General features: G+C 46.9%; 1 protein-coding gene across 6 annotated transcripts in view; it reads left to right on the top strand.

Moving 5' to 3' along the window:
• The first annotated feature begins 1,734 nt into the window (after positions 1-1,734).
• DCTN1 (dynactin subunit 1) overlaps positions 1,735-22,951 on the top strand; it is a 31,422-nt gene continuing 10,205 nt past the window's right edge. The window contains exons 1-8 of one of the 6 annotated variants that reach the window (XM_025354749.1): positions 1,735-2,517; positions 16,050-16,295; positions 16,566-16,644; positions 16,828-16,862; positions 17,530-17,550; positions 19,946-19,963; positions 21,364-21,384; positions 22,588-22,779. In XM_025354749.1, coding sequence (XP_025210534.1) covers positions 2,011-2,517; positions 16,050-16,295; positions 16,566-16,644; positions 16,828-16,862; positions 17,530-17,550; positions 19,946-19,963; positions 21,364-21,384; positions 22,588-22,779 — 1,119 coding nt within the window. In that variant the 5' untranslated portion in view covers positions 1,735-2,010. Of the gene's footprint in view, positions 2,518-13,930; positions 14,282-16,049; positions 16,296-16,565; positions 16,645-16,827; positions 16,863-17,529; positions 17,551-19,550; positions 19,964-21,363; positions 21,385-22,587; positions 22,780-22,951 lie in introns of those variants that run through there. The other 5 variants (XM_025354752.1, XM_025354753.1, XM_025354751.1 and 2 more) reach the window with 5 other exon arrangements.

The following is a 22,951-nucleotide window of genomic DNA, read 5'->3' as shown; positions in this document are numbered from 1 at the left end:
CCCTATCTCAATATAAATAAATAAATACAGATAAAAATTAGGCTGTTTCCTTGTTTCTACTTAAGTTACTTTATGAAATTCAACTGTCCTGCCATGCCTAATGGTATTTCTGTCTAAATCTTTAGTTGGGTTGCTGCTAAATTCTTGAATTACTAATGAAAGCCAATGAGATCTTTAAATCCAATTTGTTGAAGTTTTATCTTTTGACTGGCAGAAATAACCCAAATGTCCATTGATGAAAGAATAGATAAAATAAAATATAGCATATCCATATAATGGAATATATTTTGGCCATGCTACAACATGGATGAACCTTGAAGACATTATGCTAAGTGAAATAAGCCAGACACAAAAGGACACATATTACATGGTTCCACTTGTATGAGGTATCTAGAATAATCAAATTCATAGAGACAGAAAGTAGGATAGTGACTACCAGGGGCTGGGGTAGGTGGAGAATGGTGAGCTAGTGTTTAATGGGCACAGAGGGTTTTGTTTGCTTACTTGTTTGTTTTGGGTACAGAAAGCTGAAAAAGTTCTGGAGATGGATAGTGGTGATGATTGCACAACAATGTGAATGTTCTGAGTGCCTCTGAACTTAAACATGGTTAAAATGGTAAATTTCATGTTATGTATGCTTTACCACAATTAAAAATATGTATATGCAGTATCTTTTAAAATCTTTATATTTACTTTTATATTCATTTTTCTTTAATTGAAGGAGATGGAAGACATTTCTACTAAAATTATACATGCATTTATTATTTGACCAAGATGTATCCTACAGATATGCCTGCTCACATATGGAATGTCTTTATGTTCAAAGTGATTCACTGCAACATTGTAATACTAAAAGACTGGAAATAAAGTATGTAACTAGAAGAAACTGGTTAATAAATTATGTGTATCCATGCAATAGAGTACTAAGCAACTGAAAAACAAATGAGGAAGATCTCTAATTTATTGATTTAGAAAGATTTTCAGGATAGATTAAGTGAAGAGAACTTATGCCAAGTGTATCTAGCATGCTACATTTGGCATAAGAAATGGGAGAAGTAAGACTATATATTCATATGAGCTTATGTTTGCACAAAACACTGAAAAGATAAACAAGAAGACACTAATAACAAGCGTTACCTGTAGCAGGCAAGGGGGATGGAGTCGATGGGAACCAGGGTTGAAGGGAGGTTTCTCTGTTTATATTCTAAAATAGTGTTCTGATTTTTGAACTATGTAAACGTAGTATCTAATCAAAATAACAGTTATAAATATTTAGAAGGTGAAATAGGGAAAAGGGGGGAGTAATAAAGGGAATACTCAATTCATCCCTTCTACTGCTTACTGCTCCCCACATCAGCTTTATGAATGTTTTAGTTGGTTTCAAATCTGAGATTAACTGAAATAAATATAACATTACAATAGTTATATTTCCGGCTCTTCACATGGATTAACTTAATTCTTCTAACAACATAATGAGATAGGTACCATCATTAACATTCTCACTTTAACAAATAAGAAAACAGAGGCACAGAGAGGGTAAATAACTAACTCTAGCTCTCACACAGCTAGTAAATTGCTGTTAGAATTTGAGCCCAGGCGGGTGTGGTGGCTCATGTCTGTAATCCAGCACTTTGGGAGGCCGAAGCGGTTCGATCGCTTGAGCCCAGGGGTTCGAGACCAGCCTGGGCAACATTGTGAAACTCCGTCTTTCCAAAAAAAAAAATAAATAAAGAAAAAAAGAAAAAAGAAAACTAAAAGGGCATGGTGGCGCGCGCCTGTAGACCCAGCTACTAGGGAGGCTGAGAGGTGGGAGGATCGCCTGAGCCTGAGAAGTCAAGGCTGCAATGAGCCATGATTGTGCGTGCCACCGCACTCCTGTCTAGGCAACAGAGGGAGACCTGTCTTAGAAAAAAAAGAATTTGAACCTATGTCTGAAATTTTAAAATGCCATTATGTAAATTTGTATTTTACATTCCCATCATAAGCGCATGAGAATGCCTGTATCCCCATATGACAGGTGACACTGAGGAGCAGCAAAACTTAATTTTCTCCCCCAGGCTAATGGAGGAGATACTGTTTATCGCTATTGTTTTAATTAGCAGTTTAACACTTGGAATTGAGTCCTCCAGACCCTCTGCGCTTTCTCCCCTCCGCCGAGAGGGGGCGCTCGCTACGACACGCCGATTTCTTATGGTCCTAATCGGCTTCCCAGGCACAGTGCGCGTGCGCTTAGCCTGTCCCAGGTGTCCAGCTTTGTGCCTGATTGATGTAATCCCGGCTGCGGTCGGCGCGCAGTTTTCAGTCAGGGCGGGACTGCGGGAAAAGAGCGTTCACTGGATACAGAACGCCTCTGGGCCTCCAGGCCGAAGGGTTCTGGGCGGTCCTGGAAGGGTCTGGCGGCGAGTCGGGCAGCCCACGAGGGCGGGGAGGGCGGGGAGGGCGGGGCCGGCCCCGCAGGGTCTTGGGCGTCGGTCGTCTGTGGGGCCGGAGCTGGGCGTGGAGCCCCTGACAGTGCAGGTACGGAGGCGCGACCCTGCCAACCGTCTGCTCCGCCGGCCCCCTACGTATTCGTGAGGTTGCCGGCGGTGGGCTGGGGATTTGGTGCTGGCGTAGGGCAAGACACTGAGCCCGGTGTGCGGGGCGGGGACTGGCAGGGATGGGCTGGATCAGGGGTGGGCGCTTGCCGGGGTCTGGGGGCTCCGCCTGAGCGTTTGCCCCGAGGCCCGTCTGACCCACCTCAGCTCTTCAGCCTAGCAGGGTTCTCTTGGGATCAGAGTGACTGCGCCTTAGAGTTCCTCCAGAACTGCAAGGGTCTCCCTTCCGTTCCTGCGAGCGTCCGAGGCGCCCCTGAATCCATACTGAGCTACAGGTTTCCTGTGGGCACATGGTTGAGAAATTCGTGTCAAACGGGGAGAAAAATCTTAAAGGACTCATAGCATGGGAGTCTGGATATGGTTTGTGTGTGTGATCCTACTGCTGGGGTCCGCCTTAGCTGGCAAGATGATCCTTGAAGTCATCTTGCGCATCCCTTATCTTTAGACAGAACCACAGCTAAATCACACAGATAAGGATCTCTGCTGTTTTTAGAGGCAGGGATTTGAAAAGTTACCCTCATTTATTGCAATGAGGAGAGCAGCAAACCCATATTGATCACTGGCTAAGCTAGGAGGTAGAGATTGACATCCTTTACTTAACGTACTGCCAAAGCCTAAGCTATGAGATGTTAAAAGAGATAACGATAACTTTATTTTAAAAAGGCATTTTGTTTTCAAAAGCTGTTGGAAAATTCGTGGTTAAACTTTACTACAGAATATTGCAGAGCCTTTAATATGCTAATAATATTTACCATGAATCTGCAACTGGGGGTATGGTATGCAGAATTTCCCAAATTTTACTAGGGTATACTGTTATTCTTGGGTGATTCCCCTGGTTAACATGTGGAACCGTTTGGGAATTGGAGTTCCAGAAATAGAAATTCAAGGTTTAGAAGGGGCAGTATGGGTGAGTGCGTTTTGAGTTTTAATGGTGTGCACGTGTAATGGGATCTCGTTACAGTACAGGTTATGATTGGTTCTGCATTTCTAACAAGTTCCCAGGTGAGGCTAATGCTGCTGGCCCATGGAACACAATCTGAGTAGCAAAAGTGTAGATCACTGGATTGAAAGTTAGAGACCATGTTTTCCAGAACAGAGTGTGCTGCCTTGAGAGATTCACTTTGTCTGTCCAGGCCTGTAAGATAGGAGTCTGGACTACAAGATCTCAAATATTTCTTTCAGATTTAAAATTCTGTGAGTCTAGTCTAGTTATCCCTGTAGTGTTGAGTTCTATCTAAAATATTCTTGCCAATTTGGTAAATTTTGCGGTTTGGCTTGAACATTTAAAATAATGGGGAATTGTCTACAAGTAAGGCATCCCATTTTGTTCTTGGAATAGCTCAAGAAAGAAGTTCTTCATGTTCCTGAAATACATCTCTGCAACTTCCATGCTGTTGGTCCTAGATTATCTCTTAATCAAACAGAAAAAAAGTGTCACCTGTCCTTCCTAAAAAGTTGACTCCAAGTATTAGATGACAGCTGTGTCTACTATGATTTTTCTAAGTGGAATTGTGTTTAATTCTTCCATTATGTTTAAGAAATCCCTTTCTTAAATTTGTCTTTGTTATGTGTGGAGTGTAGTGGGGCTTTGGCTGGACTTTGAAGGATGGGTGTGGCTTGCAGGACTAGGAAAGTATCTTAAGCAGCTGACAGTGGTGCAGAGATGGGATTGCATCTGTTGAATCCAGGATTGTTTGATTATAGCAAGAAATGAGATTATCAATGAGAGATGTCGGGCAGATGGGTGTAGGGACAAAGCAGTGTTTTAGCAGATGTATTTGCTTTACTGTGATGTATAAGGTGGTTGGAACTAGGGAAGGAGGGGGAGAGAGGGAGCTGGATAGGCTTCGCATAGCAATGTTAGAGAATTTAGGTTGATAATAATAATGCCTTGTATTTATGTATAACACTTTACAGAACTTTTCACAGGCATGATCTCATTTGATCTAATATTCCTACGAGGTAGGCAGAGCAGCTGTTATGCTGTTTTGTAGATGATGCACCAAAGAGGGTAAATGATTTGCCTTGATTTTCAAAGCTATTACATGGCAGACTGAAGTAATGATAGTGATAGTGGAGGAGAAAGGAAAGATGCAGGAGGCAGTACTAAGGACGAATTGATAAGTGGGGCCTGACTGACCATGAGGGTACGAAGGAGAAGAAATTGTTAGGGAAGAGTCAAAGTAGTTGGGTGAATCATAATGCCATTGACAACTGCCACTCTAGGTTTTACTCTGCCAGCTCTATCATTGCCAGCAGCTGCTTGGAGTTACAGGTTGAGAGGGATTCTAGATGATTCCCAGGTTGCTTGGCCTGTCTACAGCTACTAGGTGATACTGGGGGCACTTGGACTATCCGTCCCATACCAAGTAAAATAGGAACTTGTTCCTCAGTGTCCCCTGAAGAGGTAAGAGCTGAAATATTGCCGGATTCATATCTATATTAAGGTCCTTGTCATCCTGGAGTCTCTGACTTTGGCTTTGTATCATTTCGCTTTTGAGATTCAGGCTGATATTAGTTGAATGTGGTCAAGGGACAGGTTAGCTGTTTAGTCTGGCCTCCCCAAGGGCTTCACTACAGCAGAGCATGGGCCCTTGCTGCCCCCAAATCCTCCCTAATGCTGTTTCCCAGGGGATCTGCACCTCACCTAGAGCTGTCTCTGTTATTCTTTTACCCTGGAAGTATACGAGATTGAGATTTAGTGTCACTACCAAATTCCATAGAATCTAGGGCTGTTCCTGCACTTTTAGTTTCTTAGGCTCCTATCTGGAGTGGAAAGAGCCATGTTTACTGAGGGTTGGGGGAGAGATGTGTGTGTGCATGTGTATGTGCACTTGAGTATTGATTTCCCCAATGGTGGTGGGCTTCAGGGATGGATCTGCTCTCCGGGAAAGCTGTCAGACAATTTATATCCTGAGTGTGATGTTGGTACAGGTGTCTATTCAACATTGAATGCCTTCTCTGTGCAAAGCCCTATGTTGAGTGCTTAGATACTGAGATGGATACAATCCTCTGTCCTGGAGGAATTCCTAGTAGAATAAGAGACGATATTTTAAATAGAATGTGGTATTGAAATAGAGATATGTCCCAAGTGCTCTGTGAGGGCAGAGGAGGGAATGATTAGCTTTACATGGAGAAGCCAGAAGAGTCTTTAGGAAAGAGGTAAGAATTGGGCTGAGCCTTGAAGGATGAGGAGGAAGAATGGTCCTGGTGATATTTGTAACATTTGCAGATGCATAAAGGGAAAGGCAGATAGATGCAAGTGTCTGGAATAAAAGAGAACTTTGGTGATTGATGCGACCGGATTCATAATGAAGCCACGTTGTTGTATTTTGTTTTGTTGTTTAGAGATGGGGTATCGCTATGCTGCCCAGGCTGGAGTACAGTGGCTATTCACAAGCAAGATCATCAGGCACTACAGCCTGGAATTCCTGGCCTCAAGTGATCCCCCTCAGCCTCCTGAGTATAGGTGGGTCTGCAGGCCGCTGTGCCAGTTTGAGAGTTTGAGGCCAGTTTTTTTTTTTTTTTTTTTTTTTTGAGATAGAGTCTCACTCTGTCACCCGGACTGGAGTGTGGTGGTGCGATTTTGGCTCACTGCAACCTCCTGAGTATCTGGGACTATAGCTACTACACCTGGGACTACTCAGCCTCCTGAGTAACTGGAACTATAGGCATGCACCACCATGCCCAGCTAATTTTTGTATTTTTGGTAGAAACAGGGCTTCACTATGTTGGCCAGGCTGGTCTCAAACTCCTGGCCTCAAGTGATCTTCCTGCCTTGGCCTCTGAAAGTGCTAGGATTACAGGTGTAGCCACTGTGCTTGGTCAAGGCCAGGTTGTTAATGGCCTGTAGTGCAGTGCTAAAAATATTTCATTTTGTGGGCAGAGAAACCACCAGAGGCTTTTAGGCAGGAAGATGACGTGATTGTATTTTGGGAAGCTAAATGTGGAAATAGACTGAAGGGGAAGAACCTGGTTCAGGGACATCGGGAGACTCTTGTAATATCGTGGGCATGATTTAGGGCTGATCTAAGGATTAGGTCAGTGGGGACAGAGAGGGCAGGATGAATCTGAGAGAGACTGGAGAAACAGAATTAACCAGACATAATGACTAAATTGGTTGTTGAGAACAAGAGAGGGAGTCTTTGCAAATGACTCAGTTTTCTATTTTGAGTGGATGGTAGTGCCAATAGCAAAGAGGGAATATAGAGGAGGAGCCTTTTTTTTTTTTTTTTTTTTAAAGTGAGGGAGATACCAAGTGTGTTTTGGGTCGTATTGAACTTGAGGGCTCTGTGGCAGTTAGCAGACAGGGTGAGATATGAGTCTGAAGTTCAGAAGAATTTCTGTCTAGGGGCAGTAAGTATGAGTGGTAGTTGAAGTTGTAGGAAATGGATGAGCTCTCCCAGCCACGCTTATAGAAGGCTGAAAATAATGACAGAGGAGATGAGTATGATTGACATGCTAGGGTAAGAGAGAGTGTTGTCCAGGAAGCTAGGAAAGGAGAAAATTCCTGAAAAGGATTGACAATCTCAGTTGCTACAGGGAGGTCAAGTTAGGATGAGCTTGGGAAATGCACCTTGAGGTTGTATAGAACATTGTGGTCACCAGGGCTCATTTAAATTGTGAGCAGCTTCAGTGAGTGGTAGGGATGGAGCCAGATAGCAATGGATCGAGAATTAGATGGGAAGTGAAGATAGAGAATGTGTACTCACTTTGAGTAGTTCAGCAGAGAAAGGAAGAATACAGAATGGTGGCAGCTTGTGGAGGAGGTAGCAGGGACTAGTTTTTCCTAGAATGGAAGAAATCTTTTTTTTTTTTTTTTTTTTTTTTTGAGACGGAGTCTCGCTCTGTCGCCCAGGCTGGAGTGCAGTGGCCAGATCTCAGCTCACTGCAAGCTCCACCTCCTGGGTTTATGCCATTCTCCTGCCTCAGCCTCCCGAGTAGCTGGGACTACAGGCGCCCGCCACCTCGCCCGGCTAAGTTTTTGTATTTTTTAGTAGAGACGGGGTTTCACCGTGTCAGCCAGGATGGTCTCGATCTCCTGACCTCGTGATCCGCCCGTCTCGGCCTCCCAAAGTGCTGGGATTACAGGCTTGAGCCACCGCGCCCGGCTGGAAGAATCTTGTTTATGGCTTTTCTGATGCCATGTAAGATCCAGTAGAGAGGGTGCAATGAAGACACAAGAGAAAGGACGATTGCTAAATCAGGTCCTCAGAGGAGAGGGAAAAGAGTGGGCCCTGAAAAGAAGGGGATACCATTTTCTTTAAAGAGGAATGTTGGAAGAAAGGAAGGAATTTAGGAAGAAAGAGATAATAACATATGCATGTAGATGTATCTAAATTTGCAAAGAACTTCTTACCTAATAGGGCCAATTTTCTTTTTCAGCAAGGTTATCTGCTGAGAGGTGGGGATGCTGGTTTGGCTTGGGTGGGAGTAAGGATTGAAAATGGTAAAAATGGTGAAGGAAGCTTGAAACAACTGTTAAGAGGAAAGAGGAAGACAGTGGAATTGAAATAAGCTCCAGGAGTGTTGAGTACCCTCTGAACTGAAATCCTACGCTATAAGCCTCCCCTTCATCTTTCTCATAATAATAATGGCTGACATTTATTGAGTGCTTTATATGAGGCACTGTTCTAAGTGCTTTTCAGGCATTCTCATGTGATATTTACAACAATCCTGTTAGAAAGTTACTGTTATTATCCCTTTCTTCCAGAAGAGGAAATTGAGGCATGGAGGATTAGTAGCACTTGTATTTGATGAATCTCTTACCTCTGCAGAAATGAATTCCTTCTCCTGAGGCATCAGAGAAGGCAGAAATTTAATCCCAACTCCATTTCTGGACCTTGAGAACCTAGAGTCTACGGTTGCTAAGGAGGGAATCTTACCATGCCAGTTTGTGGGCATGCTGCTGGCATGGAGGGGGCAGGACAGTGGGATCAGTGTTACTGTCAGCTTTTGACAACTACATAGGGAAACTTGGATATTCTTGAGTGATTTTCCAGCATCCTGACTAGAAAGACAAGTGACCGATAGTGATTTGTCAGGAATTGTGGGCTGAGATTGTGTCACCTGAGAGGTGAATAAGAAGAGAGACCTTGTCCCTGTTCCTATTGCCTAGAAAAGGATAATTTTTTCTTGGCAGAGAGACTAGGCAGATCTAAAACCTTATATAATAACATAATGATTATTAACTCACCTTATATGTTTTCTCAGTTTGTGTGACAGATACCGTTTGTAGATAAGCTGTATACCTGACTTGAGTGAAAGGAGAGAGTGATGGGATGGCGTGGATGGAAGAGAAACGGACTTACCTTTTCCTGCTGCAGCCACTGAAGCATCATCTCTGTGTCCTTCCTTTTGAGGTTGCCATGGATACGCCTTTGCATGGTGGTTTGAGGAGATTGATTTCCATTATGATCAGATGATGACGTGGGTTTAAAAAGAGAAAGGATGGAATGCTCTGCTTTTGGGGAGTGGCCGGCGAGCTGCCCAAAAGGCAGAGCCCAGTACAGCAGATGGGGCTGTGGCTTTGTTGGCTGCTTTGGCTTTTGCTGAAGTTGTGAAATGGTGCATCTCTCTCTTTAGAGCGCAGGCTCAGGGTTCCCTGTCTACAGGGTCCTAGTGCCAGGAACTTGCTGGTTGATTCAGGGGGAGGAATCAGCAGGAACTTCAAACAGGCTAAATCGGACTTCTCATACCACTGAGAGCATTGCAGTTCTTGAGTACAGGACTGAGTGCCTCTTGCCTTCCTGCAGAAGTTCCTATATTGAAGATAAGTGAAGCATATAGCGTAGCTTTTCTTCTTGACTCTTAAGAGGTCAAGAGGCCCTTGGAGGTGGGCCTGGAAGTCACTGGATATTTCTGGGGGAAGGGGACATTTTGAGATGGAGTAGAGCTGCATTCAGAGTGGGAGTGGGTTTGTAGACATTTTTTAGAGTAATGAGGAGCTGGAGAAGGGAAGGAAGTCCATTGAGTATGTAGGCCCTATCTATGAAATCTGTAAGGCAGATACTGAGTAGGACCTAGGAACAAAAAGCTCTGTACACATTGTCTTCTGGGGTCCTATGAATATCTGGAATCCAGCTTTCCAAGCTTCCAGTCTCCCAGCCTCCATTTACCACTCAATAAGCAGACCTTTTCCTTTCTGACTCCTGAAGGACTTAGGTCCACACTTATCTCTTCCTTACTAGTGCTTTCAGAGATGTATAGTTTTGCCTTGCTATCAGACTGCCTGGGTTTCAGACAAGCTCCTCTAGGAGTGGGAAAGCAGGGAAAGCAGACAGTTGGGTTAGCCCAGGATCAAGGTTTGATAAGGTGAGACAAGAGGAGATCAAGGTATCAAAGAATGCTGGGGTGCCAGTAAAAACAAGGTAGAAATGGTTCAGACAGCGGAGAAATGGTAGAGATGGAAAAGAGTCTTTTTCCTCTTCACTTTCTCCTTTTTAATTCTCCAAAATCTTGTTTTCCTATAATTTCCTGAAATTTCTCTAAGACTATTGGCAGTTTATTTACTAGACACAGATATTTTTCCCTCCTCTTTTCCCATTTTTCTAGCTATTTTAGTGGTACTTAATATCATTGGAGAGGAAAATGGATTAGAAATCCAAGAGGTGTCTGTCTCCTCCCTGGCTGGGGTAACATTAACCCAGGATTGTCCCATGGGATATGGGCCTGGGCCCGCTAATGCTGTGGAAGGAGCACCTGCCTGTAGAGATATTCAGATGTGTCCCTCTGCCATTTTTTGGCTATGAGACTTGGGCAAGTCATTTGACTTCTGAGACACAGTTCTATCATCTGTGGAATGGAGAGAATGGAATCTGTTTTGGCTACCATCACAGGTTCATTTTTGAAGGAGATAGTGAAGTACATGTATTCGTGTATACAATTAAGTTTTCCCCAGAGAAGGCCCTAAGAATGGGACGCATTTTCTCTCTCCTAACATGTTGTTTCCCCTCCCATTTCTTCAATTCTATTAATATTTCAATTATTACATTTCTCATGCTTGAAAACTTCCTGAGTTTATTCATTTACTTATTCATGCATTCATTTACCCATCCGTTTATCCTTGCAGCATTTGAGTTCCTACTGTGTGCAAGTCATCATGGATAGTCCCTTAGAATAATGAATGAAGATGTTATCTGCCATTTGCTGAGCACACAGACATTGTGCTAAATGCTTTATTTAAATCTTATTTAATCTTCAAAATGTCCCTGTGAGGTAACATTATTTCTTCCTTTTTGCAGTTGAGGTAACCAGGGCTCAGGAAGTTAAATATCTTGCTCAGAGGAGAACCAAAGGTGTATTCAGGTCTGTCTCCAGAGCCTGTGTAGGCCTGCTGCCTCTTTCCTCATGTTTGATCTATTACAGGGCCTTCTCAGGGCTTTTTTGGTACTGTCTCTGAATTGGCCTCTTTCTTCTCACTCTCCTGATCCTGGTTCAGGCCTTCCTTACCCTGTGTTCACTATTGCAGCAGCCTCCTTGCTGTTATTCCTGTCTTTGCCAGGTTGCTCCTGCCTGCACTCCATCCTGCAGGTGTCATCAGTTTGATCTTCCTAAAATAGTTTTCACTATGCTGTCTCCTGCTCAGGAACAGGACTGCCTTCCTGTGATTATTGGATCAAGTCCATCTATGTTTGCCTGATGTTAAACTTCTTGCCTACCCACAGTTACCTCCCAGTACATTGCAATGTTAAGATGTTTATTTATTCAATAAATATTTGACCATGAGCTATGTACTGGCTATTGGATCATAAAGAGGAAAAGGTGGGGGCTATGCTTCAAAAGCCTTATAGTTTGATAGAATAACTCATCTAGAATTCGTTACTTCAGCTAAGCCAGTATTCTTTACTATTCCCTGGTCAAGCCAAGTTATTTCTGCCTCTATTCATACTGTGTTCACAACTTACAGGGCTTTCTAGGCCTTTCCACATACTTTCTAAAATCCCCACAATTCAAGGCATGCTTAGGTACCCCCTTTCTTTCTAATTTACCTCTCTCTATAATTTCTTACGATATTTATTGTGTAGCTGTATATACCATTTAGTATCATGTCAGGTAATTCTTTGCACTTCTATAATTTCTGTACTTTTTACAAGGCACTTTTTTTTTTTTTTTTTTTTGAGTCTCAGTCTATCACCTTGGCTGGAGTGCAGTGGTGCGATCTTGGCTCACTGCAACCTTCACCTCCCGGCTTCAAGCGATTCTCATGCCTAAAGTCTCTCAAGTAGCTGGGATTATAGGCATGCGCCACCACACCCAGCCCATTTTTGTATTTTTAGTAGAGATGGGGTTTTGCCATGTCAGCCAGGCTGGTCTTGAACTCCTGGTCTCAAGTGAGCCACCTGCCTCAGCCTCCCAAAGTGTTGGGATTACAGGCATGAGCCACCACGCCTGGCCTACAAGGTTCTTGTATATGCTTTAGCTTTTTTGAACCTCATAATACTGACGTAGATATGGCAGATATTATTTCCATTTCATAGGAAAATAAACAGATTCCAAGAAGTTGGGGGACTGTTGATACCTATGTGGTTAGTGAGTTGTGAGGCTATTTTTAGATCTGAGCGCTTTTGAATTTTTGAAGGCAGTGTGGCCTACAGGAAGAGCAGTGCGTTGGAAGCCTAGAGATGTTTGTGGTAATGGTGAGGGGTAGTAGAAAGCACAGAGGGCTCTGGGTCAGGTTGTTTCCAGTTTTGGCTCTACTCCTCACAGCCTGTGTAACTTCAGGGAAGTTGCTCAGTTCTCAAAGCCTCAGTTGCCTTGTCAGCATCATGCCTGGCCAACCCCTCAGTGGGGTTATTTTAATGTCCATATATGATGACATTGTTCTTAGCTAACTTTTATTTAGCACTTACTAAATACCAGGCGGTGTTCTGGATGCTTTGTATGGATTATCTCAGCTAATCCTCACGATACCTCTCTGAAATATGTTCTTTGTTACTTCCCCATGGCAGATGAGGAAATTGAGGCATAGAGATGTTAAGTAACTAGACCAAGTTTATGTAGCTACCAAGTGGTAAAGCCAGGAAAGTAGCTTGAGTCTAGAACCAGTACTCAACCATGGTTCTATAAAATGTCTTTTTTTTTTAAGGTAGACTGTGAAGTGCCCCGAACATGTGAGGTCCAGGCTGCAAGGACGTGCCTGGCCTTGCCCACCTGTGTAATGGTGAATAGGGAAAGGAGGGGGAAACATGGAGATTTTGCAAGGAGGAGAGAGATGATTTCCTAGGGGGTCTGGCCAGGACTGAAGATACGGAATTGTGTTTTGGGGCTATATTTCTGAATGTTGGCTATCATTGTACTGTTGGGCTACCTGGCCTATCTTAGGAGGGTAGAGTGGGGTGAAGTCACTGTTCTGCCAGTGAAGTAAGCCCAGTACAGAAAAGACAGGCGTCCCTAGGCCCAAGGGAACTAGATCCATACTATACTCAGTGGAGCCATAGGTCAGACCCCAGGCCAACCTTGTTGACTGTGTAGGGGCAGGAACCCTGGTCTTTTGGTTCCTAGCCCATGATAGATGGGCCAGTGAATGAAAGCAGTATGGTTACATAGTCCCCTGGAGACCTCTCATTAGAATGCATAATCTTATTAAATTAAACAATTTTAATTGTAAAAGTAATACATGGTTATTGAAGAATTTTTGTGAAATACAGAATTGTAGAAAATAAACCATTTCATCGGGTCTGAGATGCTAGGAGGCAAGGCCAAGATGGCTGAGGTGGACTGGGCCTTGTGCTACAAGAAGAAGGGCTCTCTGCTTTTGACTACTGCCTTTAGTAATGCAGTTGAGTCTGATATTCTTGGGTTTTACAACCTGGCCCCTTATAACAACCATAAAGGGTGAAGAGTGACTGTGGCAACCTTTGCCAGCCTTGTGGGAGGGGGCTGGGGTACTTGGCTTGCTTTGCTATGTGTGTGAAGTTGCCTCCATTACTGCCCTTCCCTTGCTGCCTATTGGGCAGGTCCTGCCTCCTCTGGCTCAGTTTGAGATTGAAATCCAGGCCCTAATCACATGAATTTGGACCCTGAGTCCAGAGTTTAGAGAGGGGAGGGAGAGAGAAGAGCACCAGAAAGGTGGATGAGAGACCCTTATTTTGGCTGTGTGGAGGCCCTAGGCAGCTGATCACTTTGAAGTGTCACTTGATGCTTATGGGCCTGCTAAGGCCTTACATCCTGGGGGACAGGGGAACAGTGATGGTGAGTGGGTACAGACTAGGAGGACCTGTCAAGACTGTTCCCAGCCCTAGGACAGTATACTCAAGAGGTGAGTGCTGAGGATCTGTGGCGTAGGCCCAGCCCTTAGTCCCTGGCCCAGGTGAAGCAGGGGGGCACTAGGACCCAGAGGCTAGCACGGTTCCTGACAAGTCTAGAGCAGCACTAGCGCAGAGTGAGACTCATCAGCTGGCAAGCAGGATTCTGTGTCTCTGGGTTCAGGAATCCTCAGGCAGCAGAGGGGACTTGCTCCTCAGCCCCCATCACTGCCTCCACCCCTACCCGTGTAGGCCACCGAGTGAGGCCCATGGACTGGGGAGGGCTGTGTCTGACGACTCCTGTGTCCCTCTATGAGGGCCCAGCGCCCTGACCCTCCTGCCTAGGTTTCTACCTTTTCTCTCTGTCTTTGGCCAGCTGGGGGAGGGGGTAGAGGCCGGGTGAGCAACATGGCACAGAGCAAGAGGCATGTGTACAGCCGGGTAAGTGGCCCTAATCTGGGATGGCCCTGGAGGGCTGCTGGGGAAGGCCTGGGTGCCTGTGGACATCATTGGTGTGGGGGCTGGGGAGATAGGCTGGAACTCAGCTGGGGGCACTCAGACTGTGTTTTCTAAGGAGCCCTCGAAGCCCTGGTGGTGTAAGGCTGGACAGGCTTCCCTTTACAGAGTTGATCCCTAAATGGGGACTAGCAAGGCCTGACCTCTGACTCTAATTGGCCCTCATACCAGGGGCTCCTGAGGGGGTCCAGATTATCCTGGGGGCTCAGAATGGGGATGATGTGTCAGAGAGGTCTTATAGTAAAGCCTTTCTTAAGAGCTGCTTTGTTATTTGTTACTTGCTTTCTTTCTCTTCTGAGACTGAATCTGTAGCTACTGTTGTGGCCCCCTGGTTCTGAGAGGCTTATTGGGGTTGGAAAGTGGGGGAGTCTCTGACTTTGGGTTCAGCCTCTTATATCACTGGCAATTCCTTTTATTATCAGGTCCATGAGAGCCATCCTGCTGTTCCAGGTGTGATTTGAGATCCTGGAACCTCTGAGAACTATATCCTCACCTTCCTGGATGAGCTCTTTGGGGAAGGGAATTAGGCAACGACAGGTTGGGAGGTGTCCTGGCTCTTCCATGGCTCTGCTAGGGCTCCTTTCTGAAGCTATTATGAATGAGAGTATCAGAAGGGACTCCCATAGAGTCTTTAGGATGATGGTATCACTTCATCATGCCTCATTCATCTGTTTGCTGCAAGGCCCCTGGTTCATGGAGTTGCTATTGCTAAAAATGACAAGTGTGATTTTCTTCTAAACCATGGGCCTATTTGGGACCTAATTTTCTATTGTGTTCAGTCATCATGGGTGTGCCAGAAGCTGAGAGCTGCCCAAGGAAAGTGTCTTAGTCTGTTCTTTTGCCTTGCCCATCTGTGGAGTGATAAACCATTCATTTGGACCACTGAGCAGAGTCTTGGGAACAGAGTGAGGGGTAGATCCACCCAATTTACTTGGCCTGTGTTTTCCTTTTTATAGCAAAATAGCATGGAGAAGAATCTCCAGAACTTGGGGATAGAGAGTTGACCAAACAAGACTCAGGCCAGGTAGAAGGGAGTTGAATGGTTGAATGGGCTGTGGTGAAGCATCTGGGGTTTCATGGTGGGTTGTGGATGGGGATGGGAGGAGTCAGATCGGGAAGAAGAGGTGGTGACTTAAGGGTCTGGAAGGAGGCACAGTTGTGTGCCTCTGAAAGGATGAGGCCTAAGAAAACCATTTGAAACACAGAGGAGACAAGTGACAGTGGAAGGGGAAACAGGATTCTGTAGGTTCACCCACTGAATTGCCTGTCTTCCCAGCTCAGACTCCTGAGTCAGGGCATTGGGTTGTGGGGAGCCTGGTCTAAACTGAGTTATTTGCTTGAGCTTAATTCCCTTCCTGAGAGGAGAATTAAGGAGGCAGTGCTCCTGAGAAAGCAGCCATGTGGTGACATTCATAGACTGATCAATGAATTCCGATTTGTTATAAAAAAATATAAACCCTTAAAAATTCTAGCAGATTCCAGAGGAATTTGGAGAAATCTTAGAAGAGAATATCACTGACATTTTTTCAGAGGGGAATTTGGAGGTCCACCCAATTCTGCAAATGGGGTTTAAGAAAATGATTCTGGTTGTTTTTCAGTCCAGCATCTTGGCTGAGGCATTTCTTATACATGAGAATGCCACCTTTGATCTGAGGCCTCTAACTGTCTATGTTTACCTGTGTCTTTCTTTCAGACGCCCAGCGGCAGCAGGATGAGTGCAGAGGCAAGCGCCCGGCCTCTGCGGGTGGGCTCCCGTGTAGAAGTGATTGGAAAAGGCCACCGAGGCACTGTGGCCTATGTTGGAGCCACACTCTTTGCTACTGGCAAATGGGTAGGCGTGATTCTGGATGAAGCAAAGGGCAAAAATGATGGAACTGTTCAAGGAAGGAAGTACTTCACTTGTGATGAAGGGCATGGCATCTTTGTACGCCAGTCCCAGGTATTCACGCCCTTCTGTGTGTGTGCATGTGTGCACATGTCTGTTGCATGTGCAGCTGATGTGTTGGTATTTCCTTTTCCTGAGCATGGGCATAAGCCTCTGGTTGGGAGAGTGGAAGGTAGTGGGGAAGGGAAGATTCGAGATCCATCCTTAGGGAAGCTGCCCTGTACTCTTGATTTGCTTGGAGCCTGGGGAGGGGCCCATATTACAGCCATCCTTGATCTGGCTATATTGAATCTATTGATCTGGCTATATTGAATCTGGCCTCAGATCCAGGTGTTTGAAGATGGAGCAGATACTACTTCCCCAGAGACACCCGATTCTTCTGCTTCAAAAGTCCTCAAAAGAGGTAACAACCACCCACTTAAAGTTGCCTCCTCATAATCAGGAGGAGTCCCCAGGGCTTCTCCTCATAACATGGGGCCACAGTAGATCCTAAGATTTGTTTTCCATCACCACCATATTCCTTTATTATTATCTCCCCCTACCTCTCTATACAAGTACACACTTTGTTTCTGTTTGCTTTCTACAGAGGGAACTGATACAACTGCAAAGACTAGCAAACTGGTGAGTGGTTTGGGGGTGGAAATGGGGAGTAATAAAGGGAGGGGAAGGAGAAATATGGGGGATACCCAGTGCTAGGCAGGTAGAAGTAGTAGGTGAGTCTGAGTTGCCTTCAAATCTCTCCAGCTTCCCTAAGAAGGAGGCTTTCTGGGAATTAATTTCTGCATTAGAGTTATAGTAAAGGTGGTAGCAGGGAAAAACTCATAGGCTCCATAAGTTCAGGGTCAAATGAGATTGAGCTGAGGGTGATAGGAAGGACAGGTCTAACCCAAGTAGTGTAGCCAACTTCCTACCTTTTGGAACCCAAAGATGCCAACATCTAAAGGGTCTGAGGGTAAGGTTAAGGTAGAAGATAGAGGAAGAAGCAATCTCCTATTCACAAGTGAATGGCAAGGAGTCGGACCCTCTACCTCCTGTTTTAAGCTGGATGCAGAGGGTGCTTCCTAGTTCCTCTCTGATACTCCGTGAAGGGTGTGTGAGGTGGGGCTGTAGACTCTGCAGCTTCTCTGGGCCAAGGGGTGAACATCATGGAAGCTGATCTTTGAGGGACTACTCATTTCACCCTGACAACCCCCTACCCCAACCTAACCTGTGTATGCCTGAGTTGGTCTTAACACCTATGCCCAGGACATCTGTTCTCTAACTCTGCCCTTTCCTACTCCTCATGCAGCGGGGACTGAAGCCTAAGAAGGTGGTGTGTTTACTATTTGTGCCTGGGTGGATGGGAGCCATGAGCCCCTTCCCCAGCTGTCCTGCATGTCCTTGGGCTGCTGCATGCCTGTGTGTGTGTGACCTTGGGCTGGGATGGCCAGAGGAAATGGTGGCCTTGGCTTTCAGAGTTCCTTTGAAGGTTGCAAGAACTTTAGGCTCAGTGTCCACGTCCAGGTAGCACTCACTAGGGATGATTCTCTCTGCCCCAGGACTCCAAGTCAAAGATTCCCCAGTCAAAAACTATAAGCATTTGACTGTAAATAGCAGCAGTGTGAAATAGATCATTTACTGGGTTACAGTGGGTTCTCGCTTAGCCCGAGCTTGGACAACCGTAGAAGGGATAGACTGGGGGAATGGGACTGAGGAAGATACCAAGTGATGGGGTTTTGCAAGGAGATGGGAGGTCAGGGAACAGAGCATAGGGTAAGAACAGTCCCAAGCTGGAAAACCTAAGAGCCTTCATGTGCCTGCCTCTGGATGGGCTCTGCCATAAATATCCCCACACCCCGCAACTCTGCCCCATCAGTCTGTCCCTGCCTCCTTCCCCCTCTGGTGGTGTGCCTGAGGCCTACCTCCTACCCCTTGCAGCCTTTCATCAACCATCATTGGAGTGGGGCTCAATCATGTCACCTTCCCTCCCCTCCCCGCCACAGACTCTTTAAACTCTTTGATTGCTGCCATGACCACTTCCTCATACCAGCCCTTGCCTTGGGCCTCTGCCCAAGCTCTTTTTGACCTGCATGTGCCTGTCTGGCCTGTATGTACTGTGTTGTATGTACAATTCTATGATTTCCTTGTTGTCAGCCTATCTCAGGCCTTTCTGACATTGCATGGAGAGCTGCTGGATTGGGGCTGTGGGAGGGGAGAGGAAAACATCGCCTTTTCCAGGAGGAAACCAGCTCCTGGTTGGTGATGGGTCCTCACTTTGAAGTCTTGCCATGGTAGAGACCACAACCATTGCTTTGGTTGGAAATGGGGATATAAAGAAAATAGTGCTGTGAAGGATCCTGGGCCCATTTCAGAGTCATAGAAACTTGGCGTTGTCCTTTGATTATTGTCTCCTGATTGGGGTTTCCATTTCACCTCAGGCCTTGAATAGAGAAGAGCATGAAACTATGGTCTTATATTTATGGAGTTCTTTCCACAGCCTGGTCTGACCAGGGGCTTTGGCAGCTGCCTGGGGAAATGTGGGAAAGCCCAGGCTAGGCCACCCATGCTGCCCTTCTGCACTCATGTTGGAAAGTGTCAATCAGACAGTTGAGTGCCCCCACCCCGGGGCACCCCAGTCTTCCTCTCCAGTAGTTTTTTTCAAAGCAGATCACTTAGCCTAGGGCGCCTGCTCTCACCCATGTGGATCAGGGAGCTGGTTCCAGAGCAAAAGAATGTGCTTTGAAGGGGAAGGCAGAAGAAAACTCAGATGTCTCTGCAAAGTGCTTAGTTCTTTTTGGAAACCCTTTAGAGACAGGCTTTAACCTGTCTACAACCAGGGGATTGTTGGAGAGGAGCCCAACAGTCATTAGAACTGCTGCTACCCAGATGCATGTTCCCCAGGGTTTCTTAGTCACTGTGTGTGCTCCTCAGAGCTGAGTCCTGTTGCTGGAGGGGCACTCTAGATGTGTGTGCGCGCCAGATGAGAGACTGTAAGGGTGTTGTCAGGTTGTATAAGAGACAGAAGTGGAGTTAATGGGGCTATGGATGGGTGGGTGGGGGTGGGGGCAGAGTGTGAGTATGATGAGAGAGACTGCTGGAGCAGAGAGGCCCTGTGTCCCTGCCCAGTGATGCCCTGGCCCCATAGAGTGCCATTTCTGGGATAGCCTCTGGCCCAGTTTTTTGGAGCACGCTCTTGGGGGTAGGCAAGGGAGGGAAGAGAGGAGCCAGAACCTGTTCTTTGGAGAAAGAAGCAGGACAAGCTCTGCGCATGACCATCCTGAGGAGGAGGAGCCAGCAAAGCCCTAGATGGTTGCTAGGTGACTGAGGAGCAGTGGCTCCACCCCCATGGAGCAGAGGAGGGTGGGTGCATGACGTCAGGTGGAGCTGGTGCTGCGGCCACTGAGGCTGCCATCAGCCTAAGCTGGTGAACTGGGCCAGGCACCGCTCCGGTGCCTGCCAGAGCCTGGCGATCTAGCTGCACATCTGCGGGGGCCTCTGTGTCAGAGCGGCGGCCGTTTGCAGGCTGGGAAGCTGCGGCACCGGGAAGCTGAGGCTGCATTGTTGGGATTTGATGCACTAATCTCCTGTCTCCGCCGCCTTTCCCTCTGTTCGGTCTCTTGCCCTCCCTCCCTTCGTCTGTCCTTCCTCTGTGTGTTTGTCTATCCTCCTCTGTCCCTTCTCTTTCCTCTCCTTGCTTTCTTTGGTTTTCTGCAATGATGAGACAGGCACCGACAGCCCGAAAGGTACTCTTGCTTGCTCTCGTCCTGCTGCTGGGTTGCCAGGGCAATGGTGGCAGCAGGCTGCTGGGGTGGGGGTGGGGGCTGATTGACTTCATCTGTCTACCTGGTCAGGGGAGGCGGGTGAGGACGAAGGTGGGTTAGGGAGAGTCGTGTGTCACCACTATGCCCCACACCCTGGGCATTTGCTTACGGCCTTGCCTGCTTTTGGCTCTGCCTGTGTTCCAGGCCTTATACCCAGTGGCCTCACTGGCTTGGGCTTCAGGCAGCCTCTACTACATACTGGATCTGGGAGGATTTCCTGTGGTAGAACCTAGGGAAGCAGGCCCAGGTATCTCAGTGCCTCTAGCAGGCCTGCCTGCCTCACCCAGCCTTTGCTAGAATACCTCTTAGTTCTCCCCGCATCCCTCAACCCCCAGGGTTTGTATCAGGGCGCTTTACCAGGGTGGGATGGGAACCCTAGAATAGTTTTTGACCCACAGCTATGGAAGCTTAACCCAGGGTAGGAGGGGTGGGAATTGGTTTTCTTGGCCTCAGTATATCCTGGAAATAAGGCCCAAGCCAAATCTTGTCTTGACTAGAGCAGTGAGATACTGGGTAGCAAGAACACTATTTGGAAATTGGAGTTAATTGTCCACTTACCATTTTGCAGTAACCTGAAGGGTTTCCAGATTTGATTTAGGGCTGTAGTTTTTCTGTGCTGCTGCCCACCCCCACCTCCTTTCCTACCGCTGGGTGGGGTTACTTTGCTGAGCTCTGGGCTTCTGCTAATGCAATATTCATGGTCCTGACACCTGAGCCCTCTTCCCTAGCGATGGGGACTGCTGCAGGATCTGATTCTGGGGAAGGGGGTTGGGGAGAGGGAGGACAGCAGCATTGCTCTGCCCTAGGGACCTGATCTCCCATTTCTGGGCTTAGATTACTTTTGTCACATGGGGTTTCTAGGGAGTTCTGTATAGAGTCTAGCACTTGAAGGAAGAGGCTGACCTGGGAAAGTCCTTGGGAGTGGTGGCTGGGCGGGGCCTCTGGCTCTGGATTGGAGTGGGAGAGATCGTTTGCAGGAGGACTGGTCTCTTGGGACCTTCTCACTAGCTGCTTCCTTGTTCTATGGCTCAGCCTAGAGATGGACTTCTGGGATTTCCGGGGTGTCTGAAGGGGTGAGGCCTGCAAGGATTGGACAAAAGTGGGAGCAGGAACCAAGGGGAACAGGAATTCTGGGTTCCTGAAGTAGGAATACAGTGATTCACTGAAGGGAGAAGGGGGTGGGATTAGGGGGAGGGTGGCTAACTGTAGCCCCATTCCTGTTACTACTTCTGCTCTCATTGCTGTCCCTTTTGCTCTCTGTCTTTCTGCCGTTGCCCTTTCTTTCCTGACTACTTCTCTTCTGGCTCCTGTTGCCTGTCCAGACCACAACTCGGCGGCCCAAGGTGAGAAAACAGGCCCCTGTGTGAGCCACTGCTGAGTGAACACACACGTTTCAGGCATGTGCATGTATGAGGGCACATGTATGAGCAAGTGAAAGTTGGTCATAGTGCATCCTGGGTTCTCTTCAGAGGAAAGTGGGGGTTCGTGGTGCTGGCAGACACCTCCTAGGGAAAATGGCTTTTGGCTTTTAGGAGGTTGTCTAAGCCAGTAGCTTCAATGCAAAAGAGAAATGAATGGGGTTGTAGTTAATCAAAGCAGGCTTTCTTGAACAAGGGAATTTTGACCTGTTTTGAGGGGAGGGATTGGAAGAAAGATGAAGAACTTGGCCATGTAAAATGTCAGTGGATAAGGAGGTGAGTGTGTCTGTGACAGGCTTTGGGTGGGGATGTCTGAGGATTGCACATGGTCTCTGAGTGTCAGCCCACTGGGAGACCTTGGGGCTCAGCACTTTGAGTACATTGGCAGGCCTGTCTGCTCCAGGACTTGAACTTCAGGTCAGTTTCTCTGCTCACCTCTTCCCCTGCCCCACAGGGACCTGGATAGTGTTGCCAGATCGGGGGAGATGACAGAAGGGTTGTTTCAAGGGGGAGTCTAGGGGTACAACTTTCACCTTGGCCCTTTTACCTGCAGGGTCCTCTGAAGTAGACTGAGAGAGGGAGATTCAGCTTGACTCCCATAGAGGGTTTAGCAGGGGTAGAAAGCCTGGCACCCCCACTTTTGGCCCTGCCTTCTCTGGAAATTACATTGTAGTTTTTCCCTCTAGGGGTGGAGGGCATAGACCTGGAGCAAGGATGGGACTGGGAGTATTATGAAGTTGCTAGAATGATCACAAGTGGGTCATAGACGGGGGTTCTAGGGAATAGTGGATTCTGCTCTTACAGGTAGTGCCAGAGCTAGGAGGAATGCGGAGTCAGTGTCAAGCGAGGAGCCTTATAATCTTATGATGTCTTTCTCTTATCTTTTCCTCCCTCTCTCCTCTGCCTCCCTCCTCCCCCTGTCCTTTGTCACTATCTCTCTCTGCCTCTCTGTATCATTTTCCTTGTCCCTTTCATTCTTCTCTGTTCTCACTGTGCTTTGATACTCTCTTTCTGCTTTTTCTCTTCTCTGTCTCCTTCCCTTGCCATATTCTCATATTCTGTTTCTGTTCCTCTTACTACCCCTATCCTCTGCTCTCTTTCTGGTCTGCCTCTACCCTCTCTGAATAGCCCACCCGCCCAGCCAGTACTGGGGTGGCTGGGGCCAGTAGCTCCCTGGGCCCCTCTGGCTCAGCGTCAGCAGGTGAGCTGAGCAGCAGTGAGCCCAGCACCCCGGCTCAGACTCCGCTGGCAGCACCCATCATCCCCACGCCGGCCCTCACCTCTCCTGGAGCAGTCCCCCCGCTTCCTTCCCCCTCCAAGGTAAGGACTGGGGTAGGGATAAAGGAGAATCAAGATACCCAGAGGCTTATGGCTACCTGCTGTGTCTTGAAAATTTCTTGGGTTTGGCAAAGACCCAGAACTTGGATCAGAAAGGGTGAGGACGTAGCTTATGGATATCTTGCCACTGACTGAGTCACCCTTTCTTTTCTTG

The sequence above is a fragment of the Theropithecus gelada genome, chromosome 13, assembly GCF_003255815.1.
Source record: "Theropithecus gelada isolate Dixy chromosome 13, Tgel_1.0, whole genome shotgun sequence".
In the NCBI taxonomy this organism is placed as follows: domain Eukaryota; kingdom Metazoa; phylum Chordata; class Mammalia; order Primates; family Cercopithecidae; genus Theropithecus; species Theropithecus gelada.
Note: the sequence above shows the minus strand (reverse complement) of the source record. Positions and strands in the feature narration are given on the sequence as shown.